At 42.8% G+C, this 17,250-nt stretch overlaps 1 protein-coding gene and 1 long non-coding RNA gene across 4 annotated transcripts in view; one reads left to right on the top strand and one right to left on the bottom strand.

Moving 5' to 3' along the window:
- Positions 1–599: 599 nt before the first annotated feature.
- The window catches only part of LOC142829857 (uncharacterized), an 82,510-nt gene continuing 65,859 nt past the window's right edge, over positions 600–17,250 (top strand). Inside the window, exon 1 of the long non-coding RNA XR_012904730.1 lies at positions 600–848. This is a non-coding gene — a long non-coding RNA (uncharacterized LOC142829857). The remainder of the gene's footprint in view (positions 849–17,250) is intronic.
- Positions 10,692–17,250, bottom strand: part of LGR5 (leucine rich repeat containing G protein-coupled receptor 5) — a 151,702-nt gene continuing 145,143 nt past the window's right edge. For all 3 annotated transcript variants that reach the window (XM_006121556.4, XM_075931817.1, XM_006121555.4), the window contains 2 exons: positions 16,610–16,693; positions 10,692–14,769 (listed from right to left, as the gene is read on the bottom strand). In XM_006121556.4, the coding sequence (XP_006121618.2) occupies positions 13,679–14,769; positions 16,610–16,693 (1,175 nt within the window). In that variant the 3' untranslated portion in view covers positions 10,692–13,678. The remainder of the gene's footprint in view (positions 14,770–16,609; positions 16,694–17,250) is intronic.

The raw sequence follows: 17,250 nt of genomic DNA, 5'->3' as shown, positions 1-17,250 counted from the left end.
CTTCAAATCTGCCGATATCCACTTTATATCCACAGATGTGGATGTGGATACCCATGACTCACTTTTGTGGATCTGGGGACAGATGTGGATACAAATTTTGTATCTACAACACTGCAAATTTGCAGCTATTTGCTTTATATCCACAGATATCTGCATCTGCAGTTGTGGATGTGAATGTGGATATCTGCGACTGATTTTTGTGGCTACAGAAGCGGATATGTGCAGGACTTTAAACATATGTACTAACTATAGTAAAATGCATTGAGGCTTGTAGGTGAAAAGCACTCAGTGTTTTTATTGTATTTTGGCTTTCCCGAGACCAGATACTCTTACCTCCTGTTCAAAAGAACTGTCACCTTTTTTGCTCCAGCGGCTCAGAAACAATGTCAGATATCAAATTAAAGCCAGCCATTTCAGAACTGTATTGATCAAAGAGGAAATGAAACAAGTGGCTTTGTAAACGGAGCAGGTGTTTACCTAGAGTACGATCTGTTTTTTCCATGTGGTTAAGATAAACTGATGGAAACAGCAGATCCTAACCAAAGACCAGGGTCAACAGAGAATTTAAACCTATGCTGAAAGTTAAGCAAATGCTTAAGTCTTATTTACATGAACAAAGCATAAGGATATGCTTCAGTGCTTTGTTGAAGAAAGAAGGCTTGCTGAGTTGGGGCCCGAAAGGGAAAACCAAAAATGGTTCATAACAGAATTAAAGTACAGAGTGCCAGGTGGTGGTGGATGCTCCTGACTGGTCAAACAATGCCTTCTTCTAGCCTGCCTAATTGGTCATGACCTTAGAATTACCTCTGTGGACTTCAAAAGCATGTCCACTGCAATCTCAAGACAAGGTAAGAATTCCACATTTCTAGTCAGATGTCTGGTAATACTCTCTCACAAGTGCCCTCTTATGTCTGTCATCTGTCATGTAAATTCTGTTTCTGGTCATGTTACACCCCCAAAAATTCCAGATGGGCAGATTTTCCCTTAATGACTCCTCCCCATAACTAGCACCGAAAAACCAAACGAAAGGGTCTATCTATACATTACTTTAGTAAAAGTCTCATGTTAAAAGTTCTTTATTAATCATTTAAGTTGTGATTGGTTTAATTTTTAGAAAGAGTCCTTCTTCTAAATTCCACGGGTTGCTGGTTAGGATCACCATGGGCTGGGCTAAACTCTTGAGTCATAAATGTGAAACTTTTAAATTTCTTCCTTATGACAAAGGTATTCAGAGGGGAAAACCTGAATAACATGAAGGCAGCAGTTTGCCAGGGAGCTTATGGGGTGAACTCAAGCTGAACAATCTTTTCCTAATTATCCTAATAAAGCTGCATTATGAGGCATTTGCTGTGTTCCATTGGGAAAAAAAGTTATGTTAATAGAAAACAATGATATTTGATCTTCTCTGTACAAAGCACTTTTATGACTCTGTTCTCTTTATGAAAGCTTCTTGGTGTAAAAATGTTAGTTTGTGGTCAGTATGTCCATTGTGGCTTATTTACTTTTTTTTAATCCTCTAGTATTATTTTATCAGGCTCTGGGTTTGACAAAAATGCTTCATTCTACCACAAAATACCAACAAGTTTAACTTTACTGTTAATTTATATTGCGAAATATCTGAAGGTACGTCTACATTTGTTCCCTTGTTCGGATTAGGGATGCAAATGTAGGCAACCGAAGTAGTTAATGAAGCAGGGATTTAAATATCCTGCGCTTCATTAACATGATCTCGCCAGCGCGCTAGTTCAAATCACAGCTGATTTGAACCAGGAAGTGTGCGCTGGGACATGTTAGTTCAAGACAAAGCCCTTGGTTCAAACTAACGTTACTCTTCATTTTTTGAGGAGTAATGTTTTTTGTTAGCAGATTCTACCTTTAAGATAAAGTGCACTGGGTAGAGGAAGTGACCTTAGTTTGGGTGTACTGTACCTCTGAATAGCCTTATGTTCTTGCTGACATATTGATTAACATAAGGGGGAAAAGAAGCAGCACCAGATATCCTGACAATGTAAAGGGGCATGAAGGTAGTTAATTTCTCATCAAATTATACAAATACAGCCTGTGGGATTCAAATTCTTAGTAAAATTAATATTGGACCACTGAGACTTTAGTACTAGTGTGTTGAATTAAGGACAGCTAGTCAATTAAGGACAGCTAGCCATCCTTAATACTCACAGGTTGGTGGTGTAAACAAAAACAAACAAACAAAATATCACCCCCAGAACAATTCTGTAAGAAATGGTTTACATGGATAGTGTTATGTTATATTAGTTGTATTGAATTACACTGAAGCATTGTGATTAAGACTCCAAACAGGTTTGCATGGGAGACTCCTATTGGCTGCAGTATTGCTCTGATTGGGCTCGGTGATCTGCCTGCATGAAATGGATTGCGAAGTTGGAGCCCAATAGCTAGGGCCCTACTCAATTTCTGGTCTATTTTTGTAAAAGTCACCAGCATAGCATTTAAAACATGGCTAGAATGTCACGGTGTTTTAACAACCATACCTATATTTTTTTTTAAACAGAAAAATATAAACATCTAAAGTCCTCAAGACTCAGCTTTTCTCAGACTGGGGGTCCCAACCAGAACTATTAGGGGAAGGGCTGTAGTATTGCCACCCTTACTTCTGCACTACCTTCAGAGCTAGGTGGCCAGAGGGATGTGGCTGTTGGCCAGGCACACAGCTCTGAAGGCAATGTCACTTCCAACAGCAATGCAGAAGTAAGGGTAGTAATATGCTGCTTTTATACCATGCCATCAGAGGAGCTGACAGCTTCCATGGGCCACTGGACAAGGTGTAGAAGACTATTTCTGCACTCCCAGAAGGTCCAGGGCCTTAGGTGGATGGGGCAGGGCCGTGTAGCTGGTATTCCTATGGTGATTTAAAAGGCCAGGGTTTCAGGTCCCTTTGAATTTCTGGGACTCCTGGGGAACTGCCTGCTTTGTCCCACCCTCCCATTGGTGGGCCTGTATGCTATCCTCTGGGTTGCCATCAGAGCTGGGTGCCTGGCCAGCAGTCGCTGCTTTCCAGCTGCCCAGTTCTGAAGGATAGAGATCAGATTTCGTGGGGAGACCAGATTTCATGGCTGTGAAATTGGCATGGCCCTGCTAATAGCTAAGCCATCAATGATATCATTGATTCAATTATTTATGGAGAAACCCTGTTGACGGTGGCAGGTGTCACAGCTGCTCCCCATTCAGGATAAGTGTAAAACATAATTAAGCCCCTTTGTGAAGTAGACAGCTGAAACAATAGAAGCCACCACCCAAAAATAGGGTTCACGCAAATCTAGTTAGGAATTTGAATGATGTGGGCAGAGGGATTTCATCCAATCTGAGTGCAAATGGAGAGAACTGGGTATTGTTGGATGGACCGATGCATGGGAGAGAGAAATAATAACACCACAGAATCACACACAAGGAAGCAATAGAAACAGCCAGGGAAGCACTTGTCATGTGACTGTCTTTTGGGCTGAGTGTTGGCTTAGAAGAAGTCTGAATCTGTGAGCAAAGAAACTGTCTCTTGTTGATTGATTCCTTTTGTGTTCAAGGGAATAGGTCTTTGTACATTCTTCCTAAATGAGCAGGGCTGGAGCATAGAAATACCTGACTCCATCATCCCCTTCTAAAGGAAACAACCTGCAAGACCTGAATGTTGGCTAACTGCTGACGTCAGAAGGGGTAACAGCACCTTTAAACTATATTTTGGCTAGCAAGAACATTACAGTGTGTAAAATTTACAGAGTAATTAAACACATTACAGTGTGTAAACATATACTCAACTTCTATGGTTTGAGTATACATGTCAGACTAAAAGAGCAAAATGTTTCCATTTGGCCTTTGAATCTATGCATGCATGTGTAAGACAGTGGTATCTCTATATTAAAGTTACAACTGACCTTCATTAACCTAGTCCTATTTTTGCCTCATCATAACTTTAAGCTAGAAAATAGGTTTGGCCTCAAACTTTGTAGATTTACCCTCAAGATAATGGGGAATGTTCTTGCAAAGTTTGAAGGGAAAAAAAGTATGATGGTTGGTGTCAGGGATTTTTAGCATCACCCTGATTTGAACTGTTAGCTTTATCTGTATTTTGGGGCAGGGACTTTCACTGTTTGGCCCATTCTGCTAAGCACTATACAATGACCTTTCTTTGAACTCCAGGTATAAATATTAATGTTTCCTTATACCTCATCAGCCTGTCTGTATTCATCTGTTGTTTTTAGAGTGTAAGCTCTATGGGAGCAGGGACCATCTTTTTGGCACAGCGCTAAACTCAGTGGGGCCTTACTCCAGGACTAGGTGCTAGATATCAGAATGATTATCACTTGGATACTTTGAGCTCTCTGATCAATAGTTTATAGACCAACTTGAGCTGAAACTAAAACTAATTGTAAAATGGGGCTATGTCTAGAATTCAAGCTTCTTTCGGAAGAAGGTTTTCCAGAAAAGATCTTCTGGAAAAACTTTTCAAAAGAGAGCGTCTAAACAGCAAAAGTGCAACAAAAAAGCGATGTGCTTTTTTGAAAGATAGCATCCACATTGATAGGACGCTATCTCGCATTTTGGTTGTGAATACTGTGGATGGAGTGGCCACCAGGGCACCTGTGCTTTTTCCTGGAGGCCTCTTCTTTTGAAAAAACACTCTCTTCTGTGTCCACACAGGCCTTTTTCTGAAAAAGCTTTTTCGGAAAAAGGCTTCTTCATCGTAGAAAGAGGTTTACCGCTGTCAGAAAAAACCCTTTGTTCTTTTGACTTTCTGTCAAAAGAACGCAATAGCAGGGTGGATGTTAGTGTAGTTTTCCCCTAAAAATGGCCATTTGAAAAAAACCCCAAACCCTCTGCAGTGTAGACATATGGGAGAAAAAAAGTCATATAAAAATGGTAGGCCTTTCCCCCACCACTGTTCACCGAAGTGTTAAATTATTCAGTTTCCCAGTCAGCTGTAGCTGAAATCTGATGGAAAGCACATCATCTCCCAAAGATTTGCCCTCATCTGGGAAATGACTTGGCTTACCTTCTGTTTTGACTCTGCACACACGTGTTCCCCTGGTGACATCACATATTGGGCTTCTTAAATTTCACAGAGGTCACAGGGGATCAGTGGTCCCCACAACACTGTTGCTACTTTCATGGTTTGCAGTGGGCAATTTCTTTGTAGACTACTTAATGGCGAGAAATTTGTCGGTACAGAGTCTGGGGCCTGCATAGGTCATTCCGGGTAAGCGAAAGTCTCCTGCAATCCAATCAGCCCCCAAAATGTGGCAGTTTGGAGGCCCAAACCTATAAAGGACTATCTACCCATTAATATGATTACTCCTATGCAGGGTTCTAGTGACCTCCCTGCCCCCCCACCATGAGAAAATTGTTCCTTCCACAGGTGTAACCCTTTGTAGATGTATTAACGCCGGGGACACATCCCATGTACACTCACCTCACACAGGCAGCCCTGCCCATTGGTAGGTCTCTGCACCTGCACCCCCTCTGCATTGCTGCATGCAGTCACTCTCTGGCAGGTTCTGCAGTGACTCAGCTCCCCAGCCAAGTCACACACAGTCTGTATGTGAAATAGACACAAAGCAGCCCCCTTCTGGGGTAAATGGCCCAATAGGGCCTATGATAGGACCCTTGTTGGCAGTACTTTCAACAGTATCGTCCTGAGGCTCAGGTCCCCAATCAGTCCAACAGCACCGAGCACAGGACCCTAGTTATTGCCCCTTCTGGGCTAGCTGTCCAAGTGACTCTTGCTCAAGGGGTGTTCCCTGCTCTGATATGCAGCTCAGAGACTCTTCACCTGGTGCCCCAGCTGGGACACTGTTTGTGGGTCAGTTACGCTTCCATGGGTAACAGAGGTCAGCAATTGCTGCTAATCTTCTGGGTTGTCAGCCAATCTCCAGGGTACTCTCTTGCGTGGGGTTTTAGCCACTGCAATTGTGCTGATAGTGGGTGGACCTGTACCCCTCTCCACAACAGGCCTGCTTCCCCCCCACTCTAGCTCAGCCAGGCTGCTTGCCCAGATGCTGTCAGCTCCCCAGATGGCTGGGCTGTCACAGGGTTCTGGCACCAGCCCGGCCTGCTGGGGGCTTCTGCAGGCTGATGTGGGGCTCCAGCCCTGCACTGCCCTGGCCGGGCTGCCAGTCCTGCTGCCCCCAGCCCCAGCTGGCATCCTGTCATTAGGCTCCTGGGCTCTCTGGTCCAGGAGCATCCAAGGTCCAGTAGGATCATGGATGTTGTCGGAGCAGAAAGTGCTATTTTTGGAGGTGCAACCTATAGTAGAAACACATGCTACCACTTGTGGGCACTGTGGGCTGTGCTAATCCGCTAGGCTGCATTTGAAACCCTCCTTGGTGGCTGTGCACTTGTGGCTGTGCAGGTAAATATAGCAACGCCAGCCAGCCAGGGGCTAACCCTGGTGAACTGCCCACCACTGAAATAACCAATAAGTAGCAGCCCCTTCTTACTTCCCTTTAACTGTTTGCGACTGTATTTCCCTGAGCCCCTTCTCCAGTACATTCCTTGCAGTCTGACTCCAACCAGCACTAATCAGTCCAGCCAAGATTATCATCCTTGCTCCTCCAGCTCCAGACAACAACTGAACTGCTCTGTCCAGAAGCTTCTTTTTACAGGAGCTTGCTAGTCACAGATTAGCTGCTTCCCACTAGCTTCTCTAGCCAGCTTGGAGGATTCACTTCTACTGCTCTTTCCTAGGGCAGAGTGTGGTAGGTCCACGAGGCCTTCAGCAGGGCCCTTGGCCTGGTTCAGTCAATGATGTCAAAATGTTGAAGTCAGCCTTTCAGGCTAAGATAACTTAATAAGCCACCCCAGCACCTTTGTTTGAATTGGGCTGCTATGGTTTGGAAGTACAGGCTACGCTGCAAGTGGAGGGATAATGCTTAGCTTAGGCCAGGATGAAAGTAATTTATATTTTTTACAGGTACTTTCCTATCACAACCCAACTCCCATGGAGGGGAGGGGCTCAGGGCTGGGGGTGAGGCTGCAATATCACAGTACCTGTAAGAAATTTAAGTGTGGAGGTGGAGTGTGAGGGGCTCAGGGCAGAGGATTGGGGGTATGGAGGGTGCAGGAGTCAGGACATAGGGCTGGGAATATGGGGAGAGGCTCAGGGCAGGGAGTAGGGAGTGCAGGAGTCAGGGCAGGTGACTGGGATTGGGGAGCAAATGTGGGGAAAGCGCTTTGGGGCCAGGTTACCTTACGTGGCTGGTGGATGGGTCCCTGCCCCAATGCCCGTTTGCTGCCACAGCGGAAGGCTGTGTGGGGTCACTGCTGCAGAGAAACTGGCAGCGTGCGAGAGGCCCTTTGGCCTGCCATTCCCTTTCCCTTGGCTTCTTCCCAGGAGCCGTTGGCAAGTGCTCATGCTATGGAGAGCACGTGCGCTGCCTGGCATCCACTGAGGGGGCAGCAGGACAGGTGCAGATGCACCAGTAGCCCGGCTGGGAGTGCGCACGCCTCCCCTACGGAGCACCCTCAGCTGGCCCTTGTACTCTGCCTGTCTCACCTGGCTGTGTGCGTTGGGTCACCAGCACAGCCTGCAGCAGGAGCCCGGCTGGGAGAGCGCACTGCAAGCTGTGCTGCCTGCCAGCCAGCTCTCGCCAGAGCAGAACTCTGTGGCGCACCACCTTGCTTCCACCGCTGACTGAGTACGTGTACGAGTGTCCTAAGAAAAGGCATATGGCACTTTCAGCAGCACAAGCTAGCTGTCTTGAGTATTGAAGGTCTTAGATGGGATTGTCTTCAGGTAGCTAATCTGTGCCACCATGCCTGATATTTTTAATCCACTGGATCTATCATAGCTAGTGTGGGTAGAACTACCCACACATGGGACTATGCTTCCTAGATGCAATGTAGAAATACCCTCAGATATATTCTCACCATTTCCCCAGAGGGCATGAGCTTTTGCTTGGCCTCTGCCCTGCTGTGTGTTTTCCTGCAGACTGATGGTTAAGTGTCAGGAGGAGTATGGTGAAAGACCCCTTTGATTGTAGACTTCTGCATTGAGCTGATCAGGTTTTACCCTCAGATTGCTCACCGTTATGAGACTTTCTGCATTCCTTTTACAAAGATGGTGGAAGGAAGGAGGCAGCCCCTATCAAAGCTGAGAACACCACATGACTAACCACAGCCACTGCCTGAGTTAAGTGTAACTTCTGGTTTTATTAGTGAACCCTCCCCTATCACTTTGTGCAACTCTGTTAAGTAGATGGAATAGCTTCTTTTCTAGAGGCAAAAGATCATTTAATAAAATGGAAACTGCAGATTGTTGCAGGAAAATCCAGATGCAAGGGACCCAATTAAAACTCTATAGGCAGCTGTCAAAACAATGTTTACAGACTAATTCTGACTCCAAAGGAAAATAAAACTCTCTTTAAGTACCAATTATCTGAGGGTATGTCTACACTACATTCCTCTTTCGAGAGAGGAATGCAAATGCAGCTGAGCAAAATTGCAAATGAAGCGCAGAGTTGAATTTCCTGTGCTTCATTTGTATAATTGCATCCGGGTGCTATTTCAAAATACCCTATTTTCAAAAAAAGAAACGCTGTCTAGACATGGTTATTGTGAAAGAAAACCCTTCTTTTGAAATTACCCTTACTCCTTATAAAATGAAGCTTAAGGCTAATTTCAAAAGAAGGGTTTTCTTTCAAAATAACCACGTGTAGACTGCGTTTCTTTTTTTGAAATAGCGTCCGGATGCGATTATGCAAATGAAGCGTGGGAAATTCAAATCTGCTCTTCATTTGCAATTTCGCTCAGCTGCATTTGCATTCTCAAAAGAGGAATGCAGTGTAGACATACCCTGAGTTTTGAGAATTTCTAAACTCCTCAGAACATGCATCCAAATTACTTTGTGGATGCCTTAATCTTCACAGAGGGACATTTTCCCTTTTGTTAATGAAGGAACTTTTTTTTGCTTGACAAATGGAAAACGTTGCCACCTGTGAGATGATTATATTGGGTTGTTAAGTGGACTCTTAGTCTGTGGCTGAGATTTTTAGAAATTCTGGCTTCAGGCCAGCTCTCAAGAGGAAAACTCTTAATGTTTGTTTTTTCCTGTAACCGAGATTGGATCCGTAGATTATTTTGACAGTGCCACAACAAATTGTTTTATGGAGGAAAAGTGCTCATGTTTCCTCGATCTCTGGAGCCACTGAAGCAGAAGATTGTGATTCTCGTTATGTGAACAAGATGTTCTTGATGTTGATGCTGTATTTTCTCTCATGTATGCGTCCATCTGTGGGGTACATGGGCGTGCTTCCATGTTATTTATTTATTTTTTAGCATGGATAAATTAGCCTTCTCTTTTAAGAGGAGCACTAATCTAATGCAGCTTGAGCCTGTATCAAATCATTACTATTACAGATTTGGATCCAATTCCTGAGCTTACTTTATATAAGCTAGAGCGGAATTAATTATTTGCTTGTTGAGATGCATATTGAGAATGGAGAATTTGTTCCTTGAACCTTGTATCACAGAAAGAACTCAGAGTGGTGGTTGATGCAAGGAGAGATTTTGACCCAGATGCTCATCACACCTTAATTGAATTTATATTCAGACGCTTCAGGGAATGGAAGATTCTATAGTCTGGTAGTTGAGGCACTCACCTAGAATGCAGGTGATGAAAATTCAGCCCCCTACACCTCAGTGCTTATTTATGCAAAGTGGAACAGCTTGAACAGGAGAGACTGTGATATGAGAGCCTTCCCTCCACCCTTCATATCAGAAGATTGCATAGCTCAGTGGCTAGGGCACATGCCTGAGAGGCAGGAGATGCCTATTCATATTCCTGTGTCAGATCAAGGAGAGGGAGTCAACCAGACCCTAGGTCTCTCACAGCCCATGTGAGTGTCCAAACCATTGGATTAAAGGTAGTTTGGGAGGCCTCTGCCACCTCCTTTTCTCCCCAGCTATTTTGTGAATCTGCCGTGGATTTTGCCTAGTGTCTTTAATAATAATAAAAAACCTCTGGGTCAAAACAAAATGTTTCCTGCGGACATTGCTGAAAAGTTTTGATTTTTCAGTTTGGTCAAAACGCTTTGGCAAAACTTGAAATACATTTGTGAAGTTTTGGGTGGACTGAAACTGAATTTTTTGTTGGCTAAGCTATTTGCTAATAATAATAATAATAATCACCCAACACCATGACTAATCACCAGTGTGTGTCCCACTGCTGGCACATCTTCTGGGGCCTGCTGCAATCAGCCTGACAATGAAGTCAGTCTTTCTGTCTATACTGGGTTCTGAGTCTTTGCCTCTTCTTCCCTCTTATCAGTTATCCGGGCTCTACCCTGTATTGTAACATGGGGTGCTCAAACCTACAGTTTTTTATTGAAATAGGGGCTGTGTGTATGTGTATGTTGAACAGAATAGTTTTGAGCTTTCCCATGCAAAACAGAGAAAAGAATTTAGATATAAGACAGGGTAAAAGGTTCCTGAAGTCAGACTGCCAGATAAGGAGGAATATTAGGTAAAGAGGCTGGGTTTGTGCTGAAATAAAACACTGTTCTAGATTTGTGTAGCTCTCCTGCAATCCCGGATACATCTACATTGTAGTTTTATACAGCCCCACAGCTCGAGCCTCACAGGCCTGAGAAAGTTTCGGGAGTTTTGTTGTAGTGCAGACATATCCTCAGAGATCTTATTCGAGTGAACTAGTGCAGACCCTTATAAAATGCCTTTTCTGTTTAGTCAAATTTTATTACAAATTACATATATTTGGAACATCGATAGAAAAGCAAGTACATAATCTATTTACAATTGCTACATATTTACATATAATATATACAGATGGTGAATTTAGTAAAATATATGAGCAGAAAATAGAAAATATAGCAAATATCTGTATGAAACTGTACATGGCTTATTCTCATGCCCTTTAAGTGTGGCTGTATTTTACTGTAGCAATAAATACAGTTCTATATTTACAAATTTTATTTAAAAATGAATTTTAATAATTTCAAGTTAAAATATCTGATCAAAATATTTAAAAAATTGCTTATAAAAATAAAAGACCCATAGTAGCCTTTTGGTTTGGATAATCTGCAAATTCTATAAATTTTTCTTTAACAAGTCTTTAGAATTGTAACATTATTTTGCTTCTCAAATCATTTTCAAAACTTCTTCAATATAGCAAGCTGAGGAGAAATTTTACTGACATTAAACAGTGCAGCACAGATGGACCTCAGTAAAAATAAAGCTAAATAAACATGCTAATAAGCATTGTGCAGTGGTAGACTGATACTCTGTTTAATCCATAGTGGTTTTGGGGATCATTCTCCAGCTGTATGCTGGGCTGCTTCAAAAGCCACAAGAGATAGAGGATTAAGATAACCATGCAGTCGGCTATACCAGACATAATTTCTGCATTTGTTCATTTTTTTCCAGGATGCACATGTCAGCCAAAGTCAACTGATGCCATCTGTAACTTCAAAACTAAACGATTTTTTTTCTTCACACTGGCATTTCTAGGCATGTCAACAGCTGGCAACAGATTTTCATTGTGAAAATCCATTCTTTGGATGCCAGGGAGTTACATACGTAACACATGAAAATAAAAGACCCCCTGTAATTGATCTTCTTGATTATTTGGGTCCATCTAAGCTAGGTAATATTGTCCAAATGCAGTTTTATCCACATGGAGAGTGATGTGGCCTTTAAACAAAGAGGCAGGTACTGCACCATTAAACATTGTTGCTCAGGGAACATTTAAACATGCATAACAATGTCCTATTTGATCTGCTCATGAAAGAAAAAGTGACATCTATGGGAAAATGAGATTGAAAGAACTCCCAAACATAGTTATGTCAAGGTAAGCGCTAGTCTCAAAAGGAAATAATCGAATTCCATTGCCTGGGAATCTTTAAAGCAGAGAGGGCAAAATATCAGGGGGCTTTCCTTTCTAAGGGCGCGTCTACACAGCAGGGCAAAACTCGAATTAAGCTACGCAACTTCAGCTATGTCAGTTGTGTAACTGAAGTCGAAATAGCTTAATTCAGCTTTTGGCGCTGTCTACACAGCAGGAAGTTGAAGGAAGGACACTCTTCCTGTGACTTCTCTTACTCCTTGTGAAATGAGGGTTATAGGAGATGGAGTAAGAAGTCCTCCTGCTCGCCATTATTATGAAATAACTGCTTGTAGAGTAGACACACACTATGTTATTTCAGAATAGCGTCAGTTATTCCAAAATAATGCTGCTGTGTAGACATAGTCTAATTGTCAAGGTTCTGAGAGACATAATTTTATAGGCCTTGATTCAGCAAGGGATTCATAGAGTCACAGAACTTAAGAATAGATTATCATAATGGTCCCTTCTCGTCTGACCTATATAGCGCTAGTGACAAAACTTCCTGAATTAATTCCAGCTTCAAGTACAATAACTGTATTGAACTTGGCCATCTCTTTTAGCACATCTTCCACTCTTGATTTAATTATTTCCATTGATGAAGAATTCGCCACAACTCTTAGTAAATTTTCAACATTCTTTTTGAATTGGACACAGTATTTCAGTAGCGATCACATCAGTGCCAAATCCAAAGGCAGTAAAACGTCTCTACTCCTACTTGATACTCCCTTATTTATATAGGTTGGACCTCCCAAAACCGCGACTCCCTCATCTGGCAACAGCCATGGTCCAGCAGGACCCATAGGTGTTCCTGGACCAGGAAGTCCTGTCTGGAAGCCCCACTGGCAGGGCTGGGGATGTAGCAGCCACAGCAGCCCTGACAGTGGGGCCAGGGATATGGCAGCCTCGATTGTGGGGCTGGGCAGTCCAGGTTGTTGGGGCTGCAGCAACATGGCAGCTCAACGAGGGGGCGGCTGGGTCAGCAGCGGGGAGGGAAGGTGGTCTGAGGAACCAACACCAGAGGACCTCCTCTGGTCCAGCAAATTCCCTCGTTCAGGACCGGTCAGGGTGCCAGACCAGAGAGGTCCAACCTGTACATGCACATACAGATTTTTGTAATGGTTCTAGTTTTGTAATCAAAATTGGTGTAGTACAAAGTCAAATGCCTTACAAGAGTAAATATATTACATCAACACTATTGTCATTATCAACCAACTTGCATACTCATTAAATGGCATCAAATTGTTTTGACAAGATCTATTTTTTAAATTATATTAGACTTTAATGGGATTGGTTATGTGCTTCAAGCCAGGCAAATGTTTAAATACGTTGCTGAATCAAAGCCATAGATGGGCACATTTAAAAAACAATCACAGCATAAAAAAAGCACTAATGGACCTTGACCAACCCCATCTTGGGAACAATCTGTTCTTAACATTTTAAACTCTAACTCAATGAGCTCAATTAAAACAATGGCAATGCCTCCAAGAAAATATATTATTTTTGCTCTTGACTGACAGATGCCTTTTCTGAAGGGCATGTAAGAGAACAACCAAGCTGACTATATATATCCTAGCAGCTTTCAGGCTTCCTCTTCATCCCAAACAAAACTGGTTTTAAGATTTCCTAAGCAGGCTGACAGGCTTCATATTTTGGGATTTCAGCTTGCTGCTTGTTTTCTTTAAGTTTTTTTTAAGTGTGTGTAACAATAATCAAGAGCACTTTTGATTCTACTCTCCAGCACACGTACACACACTCACCTTACATTTGGGATTGAAAAATCTGTAAACATACATACATTTATTTTTGCCCCTGAAACTAGTGACACGGAACAAAAGCTACCGATGAAAGATTACAGCTTTCTGTCATTTGATAAGATGATGGCATTAGTGAACTGCTAGTAGGCATGTCATATGATATGCTGGCACTTGCAAATGTGACCAGGGCTTGAGTTGAGTCACAGGACTGTTTCTCTACATCTTCTGAATTTACAGAGATCAGACTTGTATGTTTTGATCTGCTCCATAACAAAGTTTGCTTTCTGAGACTTCCCAGATCTTCCTTGAAATGTGGATTAAAAAATATATAAAGAAGCGGGTTTAGACATGCAGGCAGTGGGACAATCACTAGAAGAATGGATTTAATTACTTCTGGACTAATAAAAGTGAGGTTTAATAAGGAGGAAAAAGTTAGGAAGGCCACAGGGCAATAGAGAATGCAATTAGTAAAAAGTAACAATGCTATGTGCTTGATTGTAGAACAGTCCCAAATACTCTCTAGCTCTCCCTTCTCCAAACTACAGTACAGTTTTGTATAGGCAACAGTCATCACCAGAAAGCAAAGTGAATTTAGTAAGACCAGTGCTACCATGAAACCCATAGAGCTGGGTTCGCCAAATGGCAAAGGTAAACAGAGTGGAGACACCCCATATTTACTCTCACTGAGAAGTGGTACCACTGCAATTATCAGTGCCAATATAAAGCAAAAGAAAATGGCTATTTTCACACTAGCAAGAGAGGATTTTGTTTCAAACTTTGTAGCATACTTTACGGAGAACCCACGTTCGAGTGCTGCCAGAGTAAGGAGGAAAATGGAGGTTTCTGAAGCAAAAATGGACAAAAGGCCAGTGACTTGGCAACCAACTCCGCTTTCCCACCAAGCACCATACTGAGCAAAGCTGCCAAAGGTTAATGCATCCACACTGGCCAATACACCACTGGACAGACCCATTAGTGTGTTTACAATGGCTATCAGTCCTATTAAAAGTTTTATAGAGGAAATATACAGTGGAGATCTGAAGACTGTTGCAATTAACAGTGCATTGCAAATAAATGCCAAACCCGCTATGGTCCACACTCCAATTCTGATTAGCCAGCTACCAAACAGATGGTCACAGGGCTTGAAGGCACCTGCAAGGACAAAAAAGAGAAATAGGAAAAGGAAATAGGTGAGAGTGAAGGATTTATTTGCAACATTTTAATGTCTCTTCTTACCTCAGGGAGAAGGAGCATTTATCTCCTTCAGCACACACTGATGTGCAGTGGCTTCCAACCTTCTTTTGTTGGTGCTTCCCCAAAAGACTGTCTCTCCTGTCCATCATGACCCAGAACAGGAACAATTCCATCCCTTTTTAATGTCCCTGCCCCATCCTGGTCTATATTATGGAGTTATTTTCCCTTATTTCGAAATAACAAGGGAGCGTCCACACTACCAAGAACGTTATTTCAAAATAACAGGCTGGTTATTTTGAAATAACTCCTGCTTTTCATATGGAAAAACGCTAATTTTGAAATAGTTATTTCATAATAGTGTTAGTGTGGATGCTCCACTGCTGTTATTTCGAAATAACTGCTCCCCAGAGTAATTCAGACTAATTACTCCTTAGTGCTTCTTGGAGCTCTAAGTCAAGGTAGCGCGTCCACGTTAATGAAGCCTGCCTTGGACTAATTTTGAGGCTTCCTTATAGAGTGGGGGACACGCTATTTTTTTGAAATTATTTTTGGAGTTATTTTGAAATGAGTTATTTTGAAATAATTTCCTAGTGTAGACATGTCCTCTCTCCTGTGTCTGTTTTCTTGGTGGTTTTTTTTAGGGTTTTATTTTCCCCCTCTTCATTTCCTTATGTGAAGAGGTGGCTTTCTGCTATCAGATGAGGGAGCTGTGGTGCTGACTAGAGCTGCTTGTACTCTCCCAGGGAGCTGGGTGCTCTGAGAGTAGGTAAGCTCTGAGAGAAGACAAGCCTATAGAGAGGTAAGCTGTGTCGCTGGCCAGATACACTGAGGGTTGGCACCAGAGCAGAGAGAGACTTTCTGGAGATCGGGAGATACCTGCTGCTTTCCTTATAGCAAAGGAAGCATTCAGTGGAAGTGGTATCATGCAGTTTTTTTTCAGTCTCTGCTTCTCCTGTCTACAGTACCTAAGGTTGGGAAACTTTCCTAGAGAGGAAATGCTAACATTGGGAAATCATTTTGCAGAGAATGTTTATTCAGGGCAAGTGATATTTGCCTCTGACCCACATATTGGACCAAACTGCCCTATTACAGTAGTGTAAACTTGCAGTAACTCAACTGGCTTCACTGGAATTATTCCAAATGCACATTGGAGTGCCTAAGGACAGAATCTAGTTTATTGTCATCTTTTGCTTGATGGACACAGAAACCAATGACTTGAGATCACAGATCTGTTTTACCCAAGGGAGGGATTAGACTGATTTGAGGACACAGAGAGAAACTCTTGGTTTAAACCAGTGATGGGCAAACTTTGGCCTGCAATCCGCATGACCCATGAGAGTAATCTGACTGGGGGCCACAAGACATTTTGCTGACATTGGTCGTCCAAAGGCACCACCCTTTGCCTGCAGGTGCCCCCCCTGTAACTCTCATTGGCCAGAAATGGTGAACTGTGGTCACTGGAAGCTGCAGGGGGCACTGCCTGCAGAACAGTCAATGTTAGCAAAATGTCTTGCAGCCTGCAATCAGATTACGCTGACGGGCTGCAGGTTGCCAATCGCTAGTTAAACAGTCACAGGAGCCCATGTAGAGTAGAGCTACAATGTAATTGTAGTTAAAACACAATTTCATGAGGTTATGTTGTGGGCCAAGACAATTCTGTTCCACTAAAATTATTGTAAAATATGGTGCAATTTCACTGAAATGGATCTGAAGTTATTTCTAGGGACACCTTAACAATTATTCGTTTTAGACAGCAAGGGAAACATGATCAGGTCTCCTATGTCTGGCAGTTCCATACCTGGAGAAGGTGAGCATTGTACTGAATGATGAGCTTTCAAATCTTCTTCGAAGTCAAGCAGAAAATCCTCAAAGTCACGTTCATCTGTGGGAGAAAATCCCCAAAACTTTAGACTCTGGTTTTATGGTAAGTTCCTCAGTGTGAATATAGGGAAAAGGCTACTTTATCCTGGTTACTTTATCCTGGTCCAGGATAAGTTACTTTATCCTGGTCTTGCAGTTGTAGACCCATTTGGTTTTGAATTAACTTGGAGTGAATAGATCAAATCACCATTTCTTTGAAAATAATTACAGTTAAAAAGGTGTCTCGATTACCTAACTTGCGCTATGAGGACTGCCCGGAGGTGTGCCAATTCACTGACAAATAATCCTGGCTTTATGTTTGTGTTGTGATTACCCCAACATGTGCCACATGGTGCCAGTTCTGGCTCCATTCTTATCAGTTTCAGTCCTTGCTACCCCTAATCACTGGGGCTCAGAGGGAAAAAGATCTTGTCAGATTTGAGCCTTTTGCTGGCTCACTAGAATGGAGATGGGATGGACACCAGCAGGACTGTGTAATACAGAGACAGACCCAGTGCTGCAGGGGAAGAGGGTACCATGAATCTCTAACCAGTCCAGCCACTGCAGGCCAGATTCTCT

Source organism: Pelodiscus sinensis, chromosome 1, assembly GCF_049634645.1.
Source record: "Pelodiscus sinensis isolate JC-2024 chromosome 1, ASM4963464v1, whole genome shotgun sequence".
Lineage (NCBI taxonomy): Eukaryota > Metazoa > Chordata > Testudines > Trionychidae > Pelodiscus > Pelodiscus sinensis.
This window is presented reverse-complemented; position numbering and strand designations above follow the sequence as displayed.